The sequence below is a fragment of the Peromyscus californicus genome, unplaced genomic scaffold, assembly GCF_007827085.1.
Source record: "Peromyscus californicus insignis strain IS unplaced genomic scaffold, ASM782708v3 Scaffold_2__1_contigs__length_46816999, whole genome shotgun sequence".
In the NCBI taxonomy this organism is placed as follows: Eukaryota; Metazoa; Chordata; class Mammalia; order Rodentia; family Cricetidae; genus Peromyscus; species Peromyscus californicus.
In genome coordinates this window covers 14,268,882-14,285,418 of record NW_026294540.1, presented here as the reverse complement: position 1 = coordinate 14,285,418, position 16,537 = coordinate 14,268,882, and the positions used below count along the sequence as shown (strand labels likewise).

Here is a 16,537-nt window from a genome sequence, read left to right as displayed (position 1 = left end):
GAGTTCGAGGCCAGCCTGGTCTCTAAAGCAAGTTCCAGGAAAGGCACAAAGCTACACAGAGAAACTCTATCTCGAAAAACAAAAACAACAAAAAAACAAAAAACAAAACAAAACAAAAAAGAGAGAGAGAGGGTCTCAATCTTCACAGGTTGCTAAACCCATGCAAACTCCTGGGTGATGTTAGTGTCTTGTGCCAAAGAGGCCACTCTCTGTGGGCTTTCAAATAGGCCAAGTCTTTTACTCAGGCAATTCATCATGGGGCTGGAGAGATGGCTCAGTAGTCAAGAACTGCTCTTCCTGAGGACCTGGGTTCTATTTCCAGCACCCCATGGAAACTTAGATCCCTAACTAAAGTTCCAGAGGACCCAATGTTGTCACCACTCCAGAGGTGGTGGGACCTTGGAGAGTGGAGCCCATAAATGAGGTGGACTAAAGCCTCATGCACCAGTTAACCCGATTCAGGGCTTCAGACAATTCATACTCTAAGGGTTAAGAGAAATCATACGAATAAAGCTCTCATGAGTTCAAACTGTATACAACCACAACAACAAGCCACAAATGGCAAAACATATTTTTCCATAGAGGCATATAAGGAATAGTTTAAAATTTTAATTGAATAACACCATCCATCAAGTAATAATGAGTAATCTGAATAAACTCACTTCTATCCACTGCACCTGGGAGAAGCACAAAAACACGTTCCAAGAACAATTCTGTGTTTTGAAGACACTGAGGTCACAAGACCCTTGTTTTCTTGGCGTTTTCTCACCAACACTCAGAATTCTCCTCACGTGACTCCATTCTTGGGACCGAAACCTTAGCTGCCTTATTCCACTGTAGAGGACGGAAGGGTACACGTAAGTCTCAAACATTCAACATGTTCCCTGAAGTCAGTCAGTTCTAACTTCCCCCTTTTCATCCTGTGTCATTTGTCCATGTGACTGCGAAACATTCAAGGTTAATTTTATCTTGAGAAAGAGTAGCCAAAAATTCAGTAATTTCATAAATATTTAAAGGAATATTAACTGGCTTGTTTTTTGTTTGTTTGTTTACTTGTTTGGTATATTGAGACAGGGTTTCTCTGTGTAGCCCTGACTGTCCTGGAACTTGATCTGTAGACCAGGCTGATCTTGAACTCACTGAGATCAACCTGCCTCTGCCTCCCAGTGTTGGGATTAAAGGCATGTACCACCATGCCTGGCAACTGGCTTGCCCTTGTTCAGGCAACCTCAGCCGCGTAGACTTCCTGAGTACAGCAGTCCTGGCTGGAAAACAGTGCTCTGCTTCAGTCTTCCCTGCCCTCTGGCTCTTACAGTCTCTCCATCCCCCTTCCATCATGTTTCCTGAGCCTTAGCTGGGGTGATATAAATGTCCTGTTTGAGGCGGAGCATGCCACCGACACTTATTATTTCCACTTCGGTCAGTTGTGAAATTTGAATTAACCAACAAAGAAACTAATGAGGCCTAAGAGCTGTACTAATCAATCAGTATACAAATTTAGAGGGATTGATACTGTGTCCATTTAGAAAAAAAATATGAGTAAGTTCACGCCTGGCGTGTTTACCAACCATGGGTTCTTGGCCAGAATTACAGTCATAGGTATGCATTCATTTCCTCCTGTGACCAGGCCTTAAATCCAAGCAGAAAGTGGTTGGTTGCCCCCATAATAATCAAGCCACTATTGCACACATGAGGCTATCTTGACATGTGTCTTGACATGTGGGTCATTACAGTAGCTCACAGGGTTCATAGCTGGGTAAAACGACTGATGACCCCCTCCCACCCCCAACAACCTATAGAGCGCCTTCTAGTCCTGTGAAAGGTTGCCAACAGGGAGGGAGGAAGCTTCCTATTTAGTACCAGCTTGATTTCTCCATGTCCTGTGACCAAAGTGTGTGGTGTCTTCAGCAATAGTGTTTTACCACCAAGCTCTGGAGGCCAACCAACAATGGTGGCAATAGCCCGTGTTATTCTGGGCGGTGGGCGTCTCCGAAGTATTTGGATTTTTAAAAGAGTAAGTAAACTGTTTTTATTCTTGATAACTATGAAGAAAAAAAAATGTGACCTTTGGTTAAGGTGTGCTTTTATTTATATATTTGGGGCTTTAAAGGTATATTGTGTGTGTGTGTGTGTGTGTGTGTGTGTGTGTGTGTGTGTGTGTGTGCGCGCGCACCATAGTATAATGTGGAGGTCAGAGAACAACTTGCAGTAGTCAGTTCCTCCCTTCCACCATGGGGGTCCTGGGGATTGAACTCAGGTCACCAGGCGTGGAGGGAAGAGCTTTTACTCACTGAGCTATCTCGCTCTCCTTACTTTGTATTCCTCAGATAGTCTCACTATGGAGTCTTGGTGTGGTGATTTGAAAGAAAATGTCCCTCAAAGGGAGTGGCAGTATTGGGAGCTGTGGCCTTGCTGGAACAGATATAGCCGTGTTGGAGGAAGTGTGTCACTGTGGAGGTGGGCTTTGAGGTCTCCTATATACTCAGTGTGATACTCAGCCCACTTCCTGTTGCCCTCTGATCAAGATGTAGCCATATCTGTCTGCCCATGTGGCTGCCACACTCCCCGCCAGGATGATGGTGGACTGAACCTCTGAAACTGTAAGCCACCACCTCAATTCAATGTTTTTCCTTTGTAAGAGTTGCCGTGGTCATGGTGTCTCTTCACAGCAATAGAAACCCTAAGACACTTGGCTTATCTGAAACTTGCTATATAGCCCAGGCGGGCCTTGAACTCAAGATCCTTCTGCCTCTGCCACCATCTCAGCACTAGGACTGCAGGTGTGCACTACACCTTCAGTTGGGGGGGGGTGTTTTTGGTGGTAGCTCTACGAAACAAGAGGCTTTCTGCACTCACCTTCCTGGAGATCACCCGTTTGCAGTTTGGACAGGTTTTGGTGTGCCAGAGCTAGCACCGTGGGTTTTACGGTAAGGGAACGGGGGAGGCAGTGAACAGCCTGAGGTAGGCTGTGGCAGGATCTGGCTTATGTTACAGTAGCCATAGGAAATAGAGCAATGACTGCATAGGAAACACACAGAACAAGAAAAACAATCACACAGTCAAGTTATAATCAATGTCACAATAGAAATCCTCGAACTGTGTATTTGCGTGTATATTTATGTTCTCAAACATGACCTCTCTGGTAAACCCTCTACCCTGTCAGAATCTTATTCTGCCCAGGGAAACCAAAGTGAAGATTGGGAAAGAGCTCCTTTTGGCTGAGCTCCATGTTTAGCAAAACCTGTAGACTCATTTCCAATTGTTACATTCTAGTGCCCCCATGTGATCCCTGCTGGTGTTTGCACATTTGTCAGCAAGTGCACACAGCACACTTGTGAATTCAGCCTTCTTTTGGGTTAAGATGCCATTACAAATAAATAAATAAATAAATATGTATCTTAAAATTAAATTCATTCATTTATTTGGGAGGATGAACACGTGTGGAGGTCAGAGGCCAGTTTATGGGAGTTGATTCTTTCTTTCCCCCATGTGTAGGACCCGGGGTTCCAATTCAGGTCACTAGGCTTGGTGGCAAGTGTCTTTATCTGCTGAGCCTTCTTACCGTGTGTAGTCCACGAAAGCCTTTTAAACTCACTGTACAGCAGAGGATGATCTGGAACTCCCATCCTCCTGCCTCCACTGCCCAAGAGCTAGGATTACAGGCATGGGCCAACAAGCCCAGTTTATGCAAGTCCAGGGTTTTGACATGCTGGAAAGTACTTTAGCAACTGAGCTACATCCTAGACAGATTACGAATATTAAAGAAATACAAATGTAAATGTATATAATGAGACATCATGTTCACCTATGAGATTAACAGGTTTTTTGAAAGACAAGATTGTTCAGGGGATAATATAGTAAAGACTATTGCATTACTAGCAGGAAAGGACATGAAGACCTTTTGAAATGCATACATGTAGTTCAGCAATGTGCAGTACAGGTAGGAAGTATCCAGTCTGTTCCTAGGAATGTATCTTTAAAAAACCCTTTGTGGGGCGCTGGAGAGATAGCTCAGTGGTTAAGAGCACTGGCTGCTCTTCCGGAGGACCTGGGTTCTATTCCCAGCACCCAAACGGCAGCTCACAACTGTCTGCAACTCCAGGAATCTGACACCTTCACACCAACATACATAAAATAAATCTAAATAAATAATTAAAAAAACCCTTTGTGTATGTGTGTAGGGGGGTAGGGGAGCATATATGTGTCACGGCATGCGTGTAGAGGTCAGAGGACAACTTTTAAGAGTGGGTCCTCTCCTACCATGTAGGTCCTGGGAATCAATTTCAGGTGACCCACATTTTGCAACAAGCACCTTTCCCCTCGTAGCCATTTCACTGGCCCTGAGAAAGCATCTTACAGCAACGACTCCAAATATGAGAATTTGTAGAAACCCGTTAGTCAGGCTCCACCTAAAAGAGCCCTCTTGTATTCAGGGGACCAGAGATGGATTCCCAGCACCTACATATGGCAGCTTAGGACTGCCTGTAATTCCAGCTCCAGGGGATTTGGTGCTGTCTTCTGCCGATATCTCACGCATGTGTGTGGGCACAGGCACATACACAATTAAATATATTTTTGGAGGGTGTGGTAGAGACAGGGTCTCAGTATGTAACCTTGGATGGCCTAGAAGTCACAGAGATCTACCTGTCTGCCTCCTGGGTGCTGTGGGGAGCCATCCCACCCTCACATTTCCCCACAGTATACTCTCAAGTAGAGGCGACAGGAAATATTAGGATAGCGGGGAGAGAAACAGAAAATACAGGATAGCCTCGAGAGGACCTGGATCCTAATCCATCAGTTCTAATCCTGACTGTCTCTGCCCTACGGTTTTAAAAGGAACGCCAAGGGCTGGAGCAAAAGACCTCCCCCCAGCACAGCCAAGTGCAGACCATCGCAGACACCTGATACTCGGGCCCGTGGCCCAATCATCCAATCATGCAGACCTGCTGGGTAAAGCCTAAATGGGCTCCAACAGGGTGCTAGGATTAAAAGTTTGCACCACCATGCCCAGCTAATATTTAAAATAAAGCAAAAAAAAAAATTAGTGCATTTTAAATAGTTGGGCATGGTGGGACATGTCTGTAATCCCAAAATTTGGGAGTACAGGTAGGAAAGGAGGAGTTGGAAGTTATCATTTGCTACATAGCAAGTGTGGGGTCAGCTTAGACTAATGGGACTATCTCATCCTCCATCTAAATGTCTAGAGGACATTCAACAGTGAGTGACACAGCGATACTGAGAATGTGTAATATCCTACATTTTTCCTCCCAGACCATGCAGGAGGTATATTATTCCCACACTATGGATATGAAAATGTACTCAGGAATACTAAACAATCCAGTCTAGCTAATATACCCACAGTTTACAAGCAGTTTTGTAACCTGAGCATGCCTGGCTCTCGAGCCTGTGGCCTTTTTACAGTACCAATGACAGAACACACAACCATTAAAAACAAAACTTTTACCTGGGCACAGTGGCACCTGCCTGCCATCCCAACACATGGGAAGCTAAGGATCACTCCTGGAAACCATAGGAAGTTCGAGGCCAGCCTGAACAACATAAGATCTTTCCTGAGAATTAGAAAGATTAAAAACGCTTTATTTTTAAAGACTTACAGCATGTCAGGATCCCCGCTCTCAGGAGGCAGAGGCAGGCAGATCTCTGATTTTGAGGACAGCCTGGTTCACAAAGAGAATTCCAGGACAGCCAGGGCTACACAGTGAAACCCTGCCTCCAACGAAACAAAATGGCTTATTGTAGGGGTTGGAGAGATGGCTCAGCAGATTAAGAGCACATGCAGGGATTAAAACTTCAATTCCCAGCAGTCATTCAAGTAGCTCACAACCACTTTTAATTCTAGGGGATGCAACAGCCTCCTCTCGCTGCCAAGAACACCTACACTTACACACACATGCACGCACATAATTAAAAAATAAAATAAAATCTTTAAAAAAGCTTGGCTAGTGTAATTACTTTTTTTCTGATGAATTATATATATATATATATCAAGTTGCTGCTGTTGTATTGGTTTCTGCTGCCTTGATTCATGCTTGCCCACTTTTGTGCTAAATTCCCATGTTGCTGAGTATGTATGAAATGCATTCTTCTCATTTCTTCAGTTATCATTGACTGTCTACTTCTTGAAAAAATATACAGTGTTTCCTCATGGAAAATAAAAACTTAAAAGCATACTGTCTGGATCTGGTGGTGCACACCCATACCCTAGATGCAGGAGGAAGATGAACTCAAAACTAACAGTTGTGATTTATGCTGTCATGTTGTGTGATATTTTGTTTGTGTTCTGACAAATAAAGCTTGCTTAGAGATCAGAGGGCAGAGCTAGCCACTAGTTAACCATAGAGGCCAGGCAATGGCGGCAAACAGCTTTAATCCCAGCACTTGGAAGCAGCAGGAAGATCTGGAGTTCAAAGCCACCTGGGGCTACACGAGATTGATTCCATCTAAAAGAGAAACAGAGCCAGGTGGTGGTGGTGGTGCACGTCTTTAATCCCAGCACTACGGAGGTAGAGACAGGAATATAAGGTGGGTGGAGACAGGATCTTGGGCCCATTCAGTCTGAGAATTCTTGGACAGGCTGACTCATTCAGTTTGAGATTTGGTAGAGTTAAGAAGTCTCTGGTGGCTGCTTTGCTTGTCTGATCTCTAGGCACGCTTTATTTGTCAGAGCACAAACAATATCATACAACACTGTAATCCCAGCAGGCAGAAGGCAGAGACAAGGAAAATCCCGTGGACTTCTAGCCCAGACAGTCTACACAGTAAGTTCCAGGCCAGCCAGAGCTAAAACCAACCAAATGAGGTTTTAAATTTTAATTATTTGTTTTGAGACAGGGTTTCTCTGTGTAGCCCTGGCTGTCCTGGAACTGGTTCTGTAGACCAGGCTGGCCTCAAACTCACAGAGATCCACCTGCCTCTGCTGCCTGGCTAAATGAGTATTCCTAACAGAAAGTTAATACTAACATGGCACATACCAGAACATTTCTCTCCCAGATCAAACCTCCGTCCCCAAACAGTAGATTCTCCTGTAGCCTTGCAGACAGCTTCACTCACAGGTTACCTTTCCAGCTTTACTGACATGTACCTGGCTGCAGTAACTCACCCGTCTGAAGCATACTGCTAGATGTCGTGCTGGGGTGGCGCTGTGCTTCTGCCCGGATGAGCACAGACGCCGCCTCATCAGGCTGCTTCTGTCCTGGTCCCCTGGCTACTGCTTTTCCAGCAGCGCTCATCAGTGTGTGTCAAGAGAACCTGGGGCCACATAGCAAGGTGCCACCAACAAATGTGTGGTGCACTGGGCTCTGAGGTCCCTGGCCATCTGTATCTCTCCACTTTTCAGTCTCGTGTGTAGAGCTTATTGTAGCAGGAATCACCAAAGTTCTTAATAAAATCAAACCCGGGGCCAGTTATTGGGGTGAAATGCTAGAAGATCAGAGAGACAGAACAAGCCACAGCTAACCTCACCTGGCCAACTTCTCAGCTGATCTTGTTTCCTCAGACTGGAAGCCTCTGTGTCCTCATATCCAAATGGCTCTCAGCTGAACTGTGCTGCTCAAAACCTAAAAGCTTAACCAGGCCAAATGCTTCTAGTTTCTGGTCCTCACACCTTATATAACTTTCTGCTTTCTACCACCACTCCCTGGGATTAAAGACTCGCTTTCTGGGATTAAAGGCGTTGAGTCACCATGCTTGGCTGTATCCTTGAACAGATGGCTTTCTGCCTCTGGAATGCTAGGATTAAAGGCGTGTGCTACCATTGCCTATCCTAAGTATCTAGTGGCTATTCTGTTCTCTGATCCCAGATAAGTTTATTAGGGTACACAATATTTTGGGGAACACAATACCACCACAGCTTATACTTGTACTTACGAGGAATAGCACAAAACACGTATATTCTATCTCCGGGAAGCTGGAGTACCACCTTACTTTTGTTTTTGAGGTGAATTTAGAGGGCAAATCACACAAACCTGACACCAACAATACCAGAGATTGACTTTAGAGCGTGGGACACGTACGTAGGAGTTCTCATCACAGGGCTATATTCTTGGCTGGTCTACATTATTTCCTTTCTTTTTTTTTTTTTAAAGATCCTCCTGCCTCTACCTTCCAGATATGTGAATTAAAGGCACATAACACCATGCTCAGCTAAGAGACAATTTTTATTTTACTTTTTAGACAATCTCATGTATCCCAGACTGGCCTAGAAGTCCCTAAACAGTCAAAGATGATCCTGAAACTTCTTTCATGTGGGTCCCGGGGATAAACGCAGGTTATCAGGTTTAGTGGCAGGTGACTTTATCTACTCAGCTAACTCACCAGCTCTAGCCCAATGATTTAAAAGTAACTTTAAGGTGGGTATGGGAGGCAGAGGCAGGAAAACTGTAAAGGTTGAAGTCATTTTGAGCTACACAGTTAGGTCAGCCAGGCCACATGACTAAGGCCAAGGAAAACAAAAAACGATAATAGTCCATTTTTTAAAAGTAGCTTTATTGGTGCGGTATGGTGGCGCACACCTTTACTCTTGGCCTTATGGAGGCAGAGGCAGGCGGATCTTTGTGAGTCTGAGGACAACAGGGTCTAAACAGTGAGTTCCAGGCAGCCAGGGCTTCACAGTAAGACTCTTTCCAGCCTAGCCTTAGGTAACCTTTTAAAAGGGGACAAAAATCCACCAATTACTTTATTTTTCTGTATGCATTTTTCAAATACTTTAAACAAGTCTTTTTTTTTTTGGTTTTTCAAGACAGGGTTTCTCTGTGTAGTTTTGCGCCTTTCCTGGAACTCACTTTGTAGACCAGGCTGGCCTCGAACTCACAGAGATCATCCGCCTGCCTCTGCCTCCCGAGTGCTGGGATTAAAGGCGTGCGCCACCACCGCCCGTCTTAAACAAGTCTTTTAACTTAATTTTCCTGAAAGTTATCACTAAGCTGCTTAGTCAATTTCTCTTTTTTTTAAAAGATTTTATTTATTTATTATGTATACAGTGTTCTGTCTGCATGTACGCCTGCAGGCCAGAAGAGGGCGCCAGATCTCATTACAGATGGTTGTGAGCCACCATGTGGTTGCTGGGAATTGAACTCAGGACCTATGGAAGAGCAGCCAGTGCTCTTAACCTCTGAGCCATCTCTCCAGCACCTAGTCAATTTCTCTTAATTTGACAGGAATATATCTCATGGCATAGGCCTAAGATCCCCAAAGGGGAAGAAAGAATTCACTTCAGGAATAACTGGGGCTGATGAGCAGTCCAGGGAGTGAGTGGCCAGCAAACCAGCATGCAAGCAATTGTGTCTTGAAAAGGTGTTGGAAACACCACAGGGTGGGCACAGATGTGTAGATGTAACCAACGGTCTTATAAAATAAGAAACACAGAGCCAATTCAGAGAAGAAAGCCAAGAGGTCAGAGCTAAGAGCCTCATCCTTCCTGATTCAGGGATCCTCTCCAGCCAAGAGAGCTCTCCGAAAAGGACCTACTTCCTGTGTGTCTGTCTTTAAAGTCTTTTTGTTTTGTCTTGTCATTGGTTGTAAACCCAAACATGTGACTGTCTCGTCACTGTCTGAATGTACCGCCCTCCAGGTCCTTAAAGGCGTGTGCCACCGCCGCCATGCATTTGCTATGACTCTAATAGCTCTGACCCCCAGACAACTTTATTTATTAACATACAATTAAAATCACATTTCAGTATAAGTAAAATACCACCACACAGATGCGTGTCATCGCTTTTCCTGTGTCTCTCACAGGCAGTCCTGGGGTTTCCCTGTGTCAGGAGGCTTGATCTAACCTCTAGATTGCCAGGCCATCTTACCTAGACACCACCTTCCCGGGTGATGGTACAGACTCCTCATCTGGGAGGACCTCTTAGCCACTGAGCCATCTCTCCAGCCCGTGCCTGGCACTCTTTCAGTTCCTTTAATACCTTTGTAGGCAATCCCTGGCATTCAACCCTTTTTCTGCCTAGCGTAGCAGGGTGGTTTCCATCTTTTTGTATGGCAAAAAGATTGGAATGAATGCCAAAAATATGGCAATTGACTGACATGCTCCAAGACTAAAATTATATAAACACCGACTGAGAATACTCTCAGGGCAATTTTTACAACTGTGTATACCTGTTTGCACGCATGTTCACAAAGACATGTATGATAGGTTGACCTGGAGTGTCTCATTCAACTGTTCTCCATCTTAGTTTCTGACACAGCATCTCTCACTGAGCCTGAAGCATGTCATTTCCTAGAATGGCTGACTAGCAGTCAGCAGTCTTCAGGGATCTGCTGTCTAAACAAGCACAAGCCACAGTCCTGGGCTTCTTATGAGGATGTTGGGGACCTGAATTCCCTTCCTTGTGCTTGCTCAGCAGGACTTTACCAGCTGGGCCATCATTCACCCCAAGACAGGATTTTTTTTTTAATTTTTATTTTTGAGACAGGGTTTCACTGTGCAGTTTTGGTGCCTGTCCTGGATCTCACTCTGTAGACCAGGCTGGCCTCGAACTCAGAGATCCGCCTGGCTCTGCCTCCCAAGTGCTGGGATTAAAGGCATGCACCACCAACGTCTGGCTAAGTACAGGACTCTTTATCAAGAGAAGGGTGGACTATTTTTACTCTATCTGTATGAGTGTTTTGGCTGTATGGATATATGTATGTGCACCATGTGCGCCTGGTGCCCATGGAGGCCAGAAGAGGGCATCAGATTCCTGGGAACTGGATTTAAATGGTTCTGAGCTGCCATGTGGTGCTGAGAACTGAACTAAGTCCTCTGGAAATGCAGTCAGTGCTCTTAACTGCTGAGACTCCTCTCCAGCTTGAGAGTGAACTGTTTTTACATTTTGTTTCTTTCATGTACAATACAAAAAACTGAGACTCCAAATTACACAAGGAACCAATATTAAAATATTTATTAATTCAGCATGTGGGATACTTAAGTCATAGTTAATATTGAATGTCTTAGTTATTCTTTTCAGGATAATGAAATATAGATTGCACAATTTATATACTGCAATAAATATGGTTAACAGCAGACTCCAAACTTCCTCTTTGTTTTTGAAAAAAATCGTGTGATTTACTATGATCCACCAAGAAATATCTAAATGGGGGAAAAAAACAGAAGCATAACTCATGAGTGTCAGGGCTTCATTATCATTATTATTACATTTTGTGTGTGTGTGTGTGTGTACACGCGCGCACGGGTGTCAGAGGACAGCTCTGTGGGTCTTGGGAATTAAGCTCATATCATCAGGCCTGGCAGCGGCTGCTCTTCCCTGCTAAGCCATCTTGCCAGCCCTAGCTTCAGATTTTAAATAGAAAATTGTTAGATAAGCTACAGAACCTACGGCCAGTGTGAATATACACGTATGAAAGCATCTCGAGTTTGAAGACAGGTGTGAAATGAACTTTAGGGGCTACAAAGTTGTCTCCATCAATGTTCTCATTTTTTTATTTAATACTGTGCTGTCATGGTGTCAGCACTGGGTGTCACTGATCTCTACCCCGTGGCATTCACTGTATGTCAGTCTGCTGGCCTCACTGGAGGTGGTGGCACCTGGAGATGGGCGGGGTTAGAGGACTCAGCACACTAGGCTGTGCCCTGACAGGTGTTTCCTGCCCCTGCCACTCTCTGTCTGCCTCTTTCAATCTTGGGATGAGCAGTTTTGTCTGGCCCCAGGATGAAGATGAGCCATGGCCATGGACTGCAATCTTTGAAACGGAGCCAAAACCAATCTTTGCTCCTTTGAACTGGTTCTCCTCGGTATTTGCCACAACAGTGTCTAACCAACATATCCACAGAGCACAACTGACTGGACATGAACGCAGCTAGTTCTCTATGGAAGGTAACAAAGTTCAGGTGCACTGGAGCATGTCAAGAGGCCCTGGGGCTCCATTCACAGCTGGACCATTAGGCAGCTAATGACTCGGGCTGGTCACTTAGCCTGTGGGGCTTTAGTGACATCATGGTTGCTGTAGTATCCTAGTACAATGCACTGCTCTTGTTCATGCGGATGCTGGTATCAACAAACAAGATGTAGCATAGATAACGACGTGCACATAGTAGCTGATAAGGAAGCTGAGTAGCGCTCGCCTTTAATCCCAGTCCTCCACAGGCAGAGGCAGGCAGATCTCTGTGAGTTCGAGGGCGGCCTGGTACAGAGTGAATTCCAGGACACCCAGAGCTACACAGAGAAACGCTGTCTCAGAACAACAAAAGGGCTAATGATCATAAATGATCATAAAGTATGTGTACTCACCACACATACTTTTTAATCACTCTTAGTGCAGTGGTTCTCAACCTGTGGGTCATGATCCCCTGGTAATCATATGGATCCATGACAGTAGCAAAGTTACAGTTATGAAGTAGCAACAAAAATAATTTTATGGTTGGGGGTCACCACAGCATGAGGAACTGCTGTGCTGTTAAGGATCGTGGTGTTAGGAAGGTTGAGAACCACTGCTTCAGCATGCACTCCCGTTTAAAGAACACACTTGTGTTCTTTACTGCACCAACAGCAGACTCAGGCTTCTGTGTCTTCCACCTGTATCCAGAGGACACACTGGAACACTGGGTGACACACTGAGACCATCTGGGTTTGTGTAGATAACACAGCGCTCAGAAGGAAACCAGTTATATGATAAATGAATGTGCACGCACATAAAAACATGATTATTGCTAGAAAATGTAGTCAGCTGCAAGACTAGAGATAGAAACGGCAAGGCTGGCAAGATGCTTATTAGCACATGTAAGTGCTTGTCATGTAAACTCAGCAACCGGAATCTGACCCCAGAATCCACAGTGGAAGGACTGACCTCTACAAGTGTGTGCATATGAACACGAGTGTGCATATGAGCACGAGTGTACATACACACTCACAAACACACACACTATAATTAATTAATTAAAAAATATATATAAATGGTCTCAGATTTGAATTGAAGCAATAATTAGCTAGCTTTACCTTCAGGATTTCACAAGGAGCAGCATCTGGTGGCATAGGTTTCCCACAATGCTTTGAATACTCAGTTATCAAAGCTGATGCTTCATCTAAACTGGAACCAGAAAGAACAAGACAGTTGGGGGTGATTCCTGTGGTGATGACCTCAATAATAGAGATGGTAAATGTATCAAGCTGTATTCTTCACATACATACAGTTTATTATACAGATCAATTTTAACTCAAAAAATACCATATATCCACATACAACAATGTAGTCATGACGGGATCCCAAGGATGAACAGACAGCTAGAATCATGAGGTGTAAAGGAGACAGGGTGTAGGGTAAAAAGGCCAGCCAAAAAAACCCACTCTGGCCCTGAAACTGGAGCCAAAAGGTTAAAAAGGGCCAGTGAAAGAAATACACTTTGGCCCTGAAACCAGAGCCAAGGAAACACACTACCCCAGACCAACAAAAACAATCAATCCTTGAGTACAAAATCCAGCCAATGTCTGAGCTTGCCCAAGCTCAAGGATTGAAATCTGACCAATTTCCACCCTGAAAATCTCCACCCTGGGAAAACTCCGCCCCTAGGAAGCCCTATACAAGCCCTGTTCAGTTTGTTGCTGCCTTTTTCCACCCTGGCAGAGGCAGCCACCCTCCTGGATTCTTCCCTCCCAATGAATCACTTCAATGAAGTTTGGGTGAGACCTTCTTCCCCTGCAGTGGTGTGGAGCAGAGAAGTAACAACTTTTAGCTGGAGCCAGGAGTGGAGCGGACCTGTAACAACCTCGCTGGGGAAACCCTCCCCTGATGGAGCAGTTATTACATTGGGAATCTTTCTCTGGAGCAGGGCTGTAAGCGGCTATGCTTACTGCGACTCTGTGGTGTTCTTTGGCTCCTGACTGCCAGGATCCCTTCCATCCCAGCTGCAATGCTTACACAGGGCACCCCTGAGTGGCCAGCTGGAGGACAGAGCCATGACCTGCCTGTGACTGTACTTTCCCTTCTAAAGTGTCAGCTGCTATTTCCTTCTTACTTTCGCATCCAATTGTGGCTCTGGCTCAAGCAACTCACTGTTTCTAAACTTGTGGGTGTAGAAAGCTAACGAGCTTAGCAAAATTGGTGTGTTACATAAGGCCAGCAGCATGCCAAACAAGCGTTAAGAATAAAGATGTAATTTAGGGTTCAGAGCAGGACTGTGAGAAACCTATTTTGAGGGTCCAGACAGCTCCTTTAATTACTGGATGACAGATTCATGTCTCGAGGTTGCAAGCTGCAGGAAAACGCACTCCTGCGAATGTGTAGGCATGCTGCAGGTTAACACTGCAGCTTTCAGTTACGACCACACAGCTTTATAACAGCCGTTTGCCTCCAGAGTCAAGACACATTGTAAGGAAATTCTATGGTAAATTGGAGTTCCCCCATGTTAACTTACCTCAAGTCATTTGCCAAATAGTTTACCAAATCAGTGATATTGTTGGCGTCTATCATATGCCATTTCAACAATGGAAAATATTTCGTCTTTGCCAAAATTCCAAATTCCTTCTTATTTATGACATGATTCAGAATCAGACTTCTAATCTATGGGACGAAAGTCATCATTATATCAGAAATGTGTTTAATTTTAAGTCTTTCGTCAATGACAAATTTCTGGCAGAGTTGAATTATCAGTTCTTTGGGATTAAGCCTCTGGGAGAAGACCATGGGGCTTAGTGCAGTACACAAATACAAAACCTATTGTTGTTACCCACTTGGGGATTTTTTGTTTAAGTGAGGAAGAGGATCTAATTACAAGTATTTATGGGTACAATTTCTCCAGTGGGCACAACAGTAAACCACCATGACACTTGTTTTTTTATTTTTATTTTTATGTAATCCTGGGGATTGAATCCAGGCTCTTGAGTATGCTAGGCGAGTGCTCTACCACTAAGTCACATCCCCAGCCAGGGACCTGACTATTAAAAACCTAAGCTTTTAATAAGAGTGAAAGAATATTATTTGGGGGATAAGAACTGCTTTCTCTGACCAGACATAGAAAAATGAAATGAAATCCTTACTTGATGTGAAAATCCTGCTAGCTGGCCAGTGTTCAGATATTCTTCTAATTGCTGTAAAATGATCTGAGCATCACATGAATCCAGGAAATTCTAGGCGAAAAAAATTAAAGCATAATTAAAAAGGATTATTACTACTAATTGCTGTCAAGTCTGGAAGGTTTTTAAAAACTCTTTAGGATTCTTTAATTTGGGAGCTGGGCATGAACCCAGTTGGTAGAGTGTCTGCCCAGGGGCACCAAGCCTCAGGTTCTAGCCCCAGACTTAAGAAACTGGACACAATGGAGTCTGCCTATAGTCACAGCACTCAGGTGGAGGAAGGTCGTCCTTGGCCACACAGTGAATTGGAGGCCAGCCTGGGACACAGGAGACCACAGTCTCAATCAAGAAAGAGGTGGGGGAAGGGGTGGGGGAGAGGAAGGAAGGACACAACTAGCTCGAAAGGAAGGAGAGTGGTGTTCCCTGGAGCTCTGTAACTCTCCTCTATACACACTTTTCCTTAAACTAGACATTCATCAGTTCTATTCAAAACTGAAAAAAAATGAGCTGGGTGGTGGTGATGGCACACGCCTTTAATCCCAGCACTTGGGAGGCAGAGTCAGGCTCATCTCTGAGTTTGAGGCCAGCCTGGTCTACAGTTCCAGGACAGCCACAGATACACAGAGAAACCCTGTGTTGAAAAAGAAAAGAAAACAAAAACAACAAAAAATTTGAAAAAATACGATGCCTGTGCCACCCCTGACCTGAGGGCAATCCCACTAAAACGCTGCTTTTCTTGCTTCACTCTGCTCAGCCAAGAAGATCAGTTTCCAGATAACGGAATAATGTCCAAACTCATTTTACGATATCCTTCAGCTCCAAGTCAATCAATCTCGTTGGTTCCCATTAGCCTGCCTCACCCATACCGAGTATGCATGCTTTACAGGTTTGGTGAAAGGAAATGCACTCTTTTGAAGGACAGGCGGTGTGTCCTGGCAACTCAAGAGGAACAACATACAAGATACCTTAATCTGCTGGTGTCTTCTTTCGGAGTGGGGCATGAGCATCAGACAAGCCAGTGCGAAGGCCGGAAGCTCTAACTGGACATACTGCTTGGCGACTCCCATCATGTCGAGGTCATCTGAAACTGGGCATCTTGGAGAGAGGCAGTAATTAGTTAGCAGCTTGACGGATTCCTAGACCACATTAGCCTTTCTCACTTTCCACAGAGCTTCTGGTCCACTGTCAACCACTCTAAACGCCTAAGTGCTGGTACACAGCACATTCTTACTCTAAATGCCTAAGTGCTGGTACACAGCACATTCTTACTCCAAACGCCTAAGTGCTGGTACACAGCACATTCTTACTCTAAATGCCTAAGTGCTGGTACACAGCACATTCTTACTCATAAGGAATGAGCCTTTGAGAGCAGTCCCAGCACCTGGGAGGCAGAGGCAGGAGGATCAGGCCAGCCTGGTCTACAGAGCGGGTTCCAGGACAGCCAGGGCTACAAAGAGAGACCCTGTCTGAGGCAGGTGGTGGGGCAAAAAAAACAAACAAGCAAAACT

General features: G+C 44.7%; 1 protein-coding gene across 1 annotated transcript in view; it reads right to left on the bottom strand.

Annotated features, from left to right (window-relative positions):
- Positions 1 to 699: 699 nt before the first annotated feature.
- Kntc1 (kinetochore associated 1) overlaps positions 700 to 16,537 on the bottom strand; it is a 90,356-nt gene continuing 74,518 nt past the window's right edge. Inside the window, 6 exon segments of the mRNA XM_052755408.1 lie at positions 700 to 834; positions 2,857 to 3,018; positions 12,957 to 13,047; positions 14,372 to 14,517; positions 14,994 to 15,083; positions 15,995 to 16,124. Coding sequence (XP_052611368.1) covers positions 2,989 to 3,018; positions 12,957 to 13,047; positions 14,372 to 14,517; positions 14,994 to 15,083; positions 15,995 to 16,124 — 487 coding nt within the window. The 3' untranslated portion in view covers positions 700 to 834; positions 2,857 to 2,988.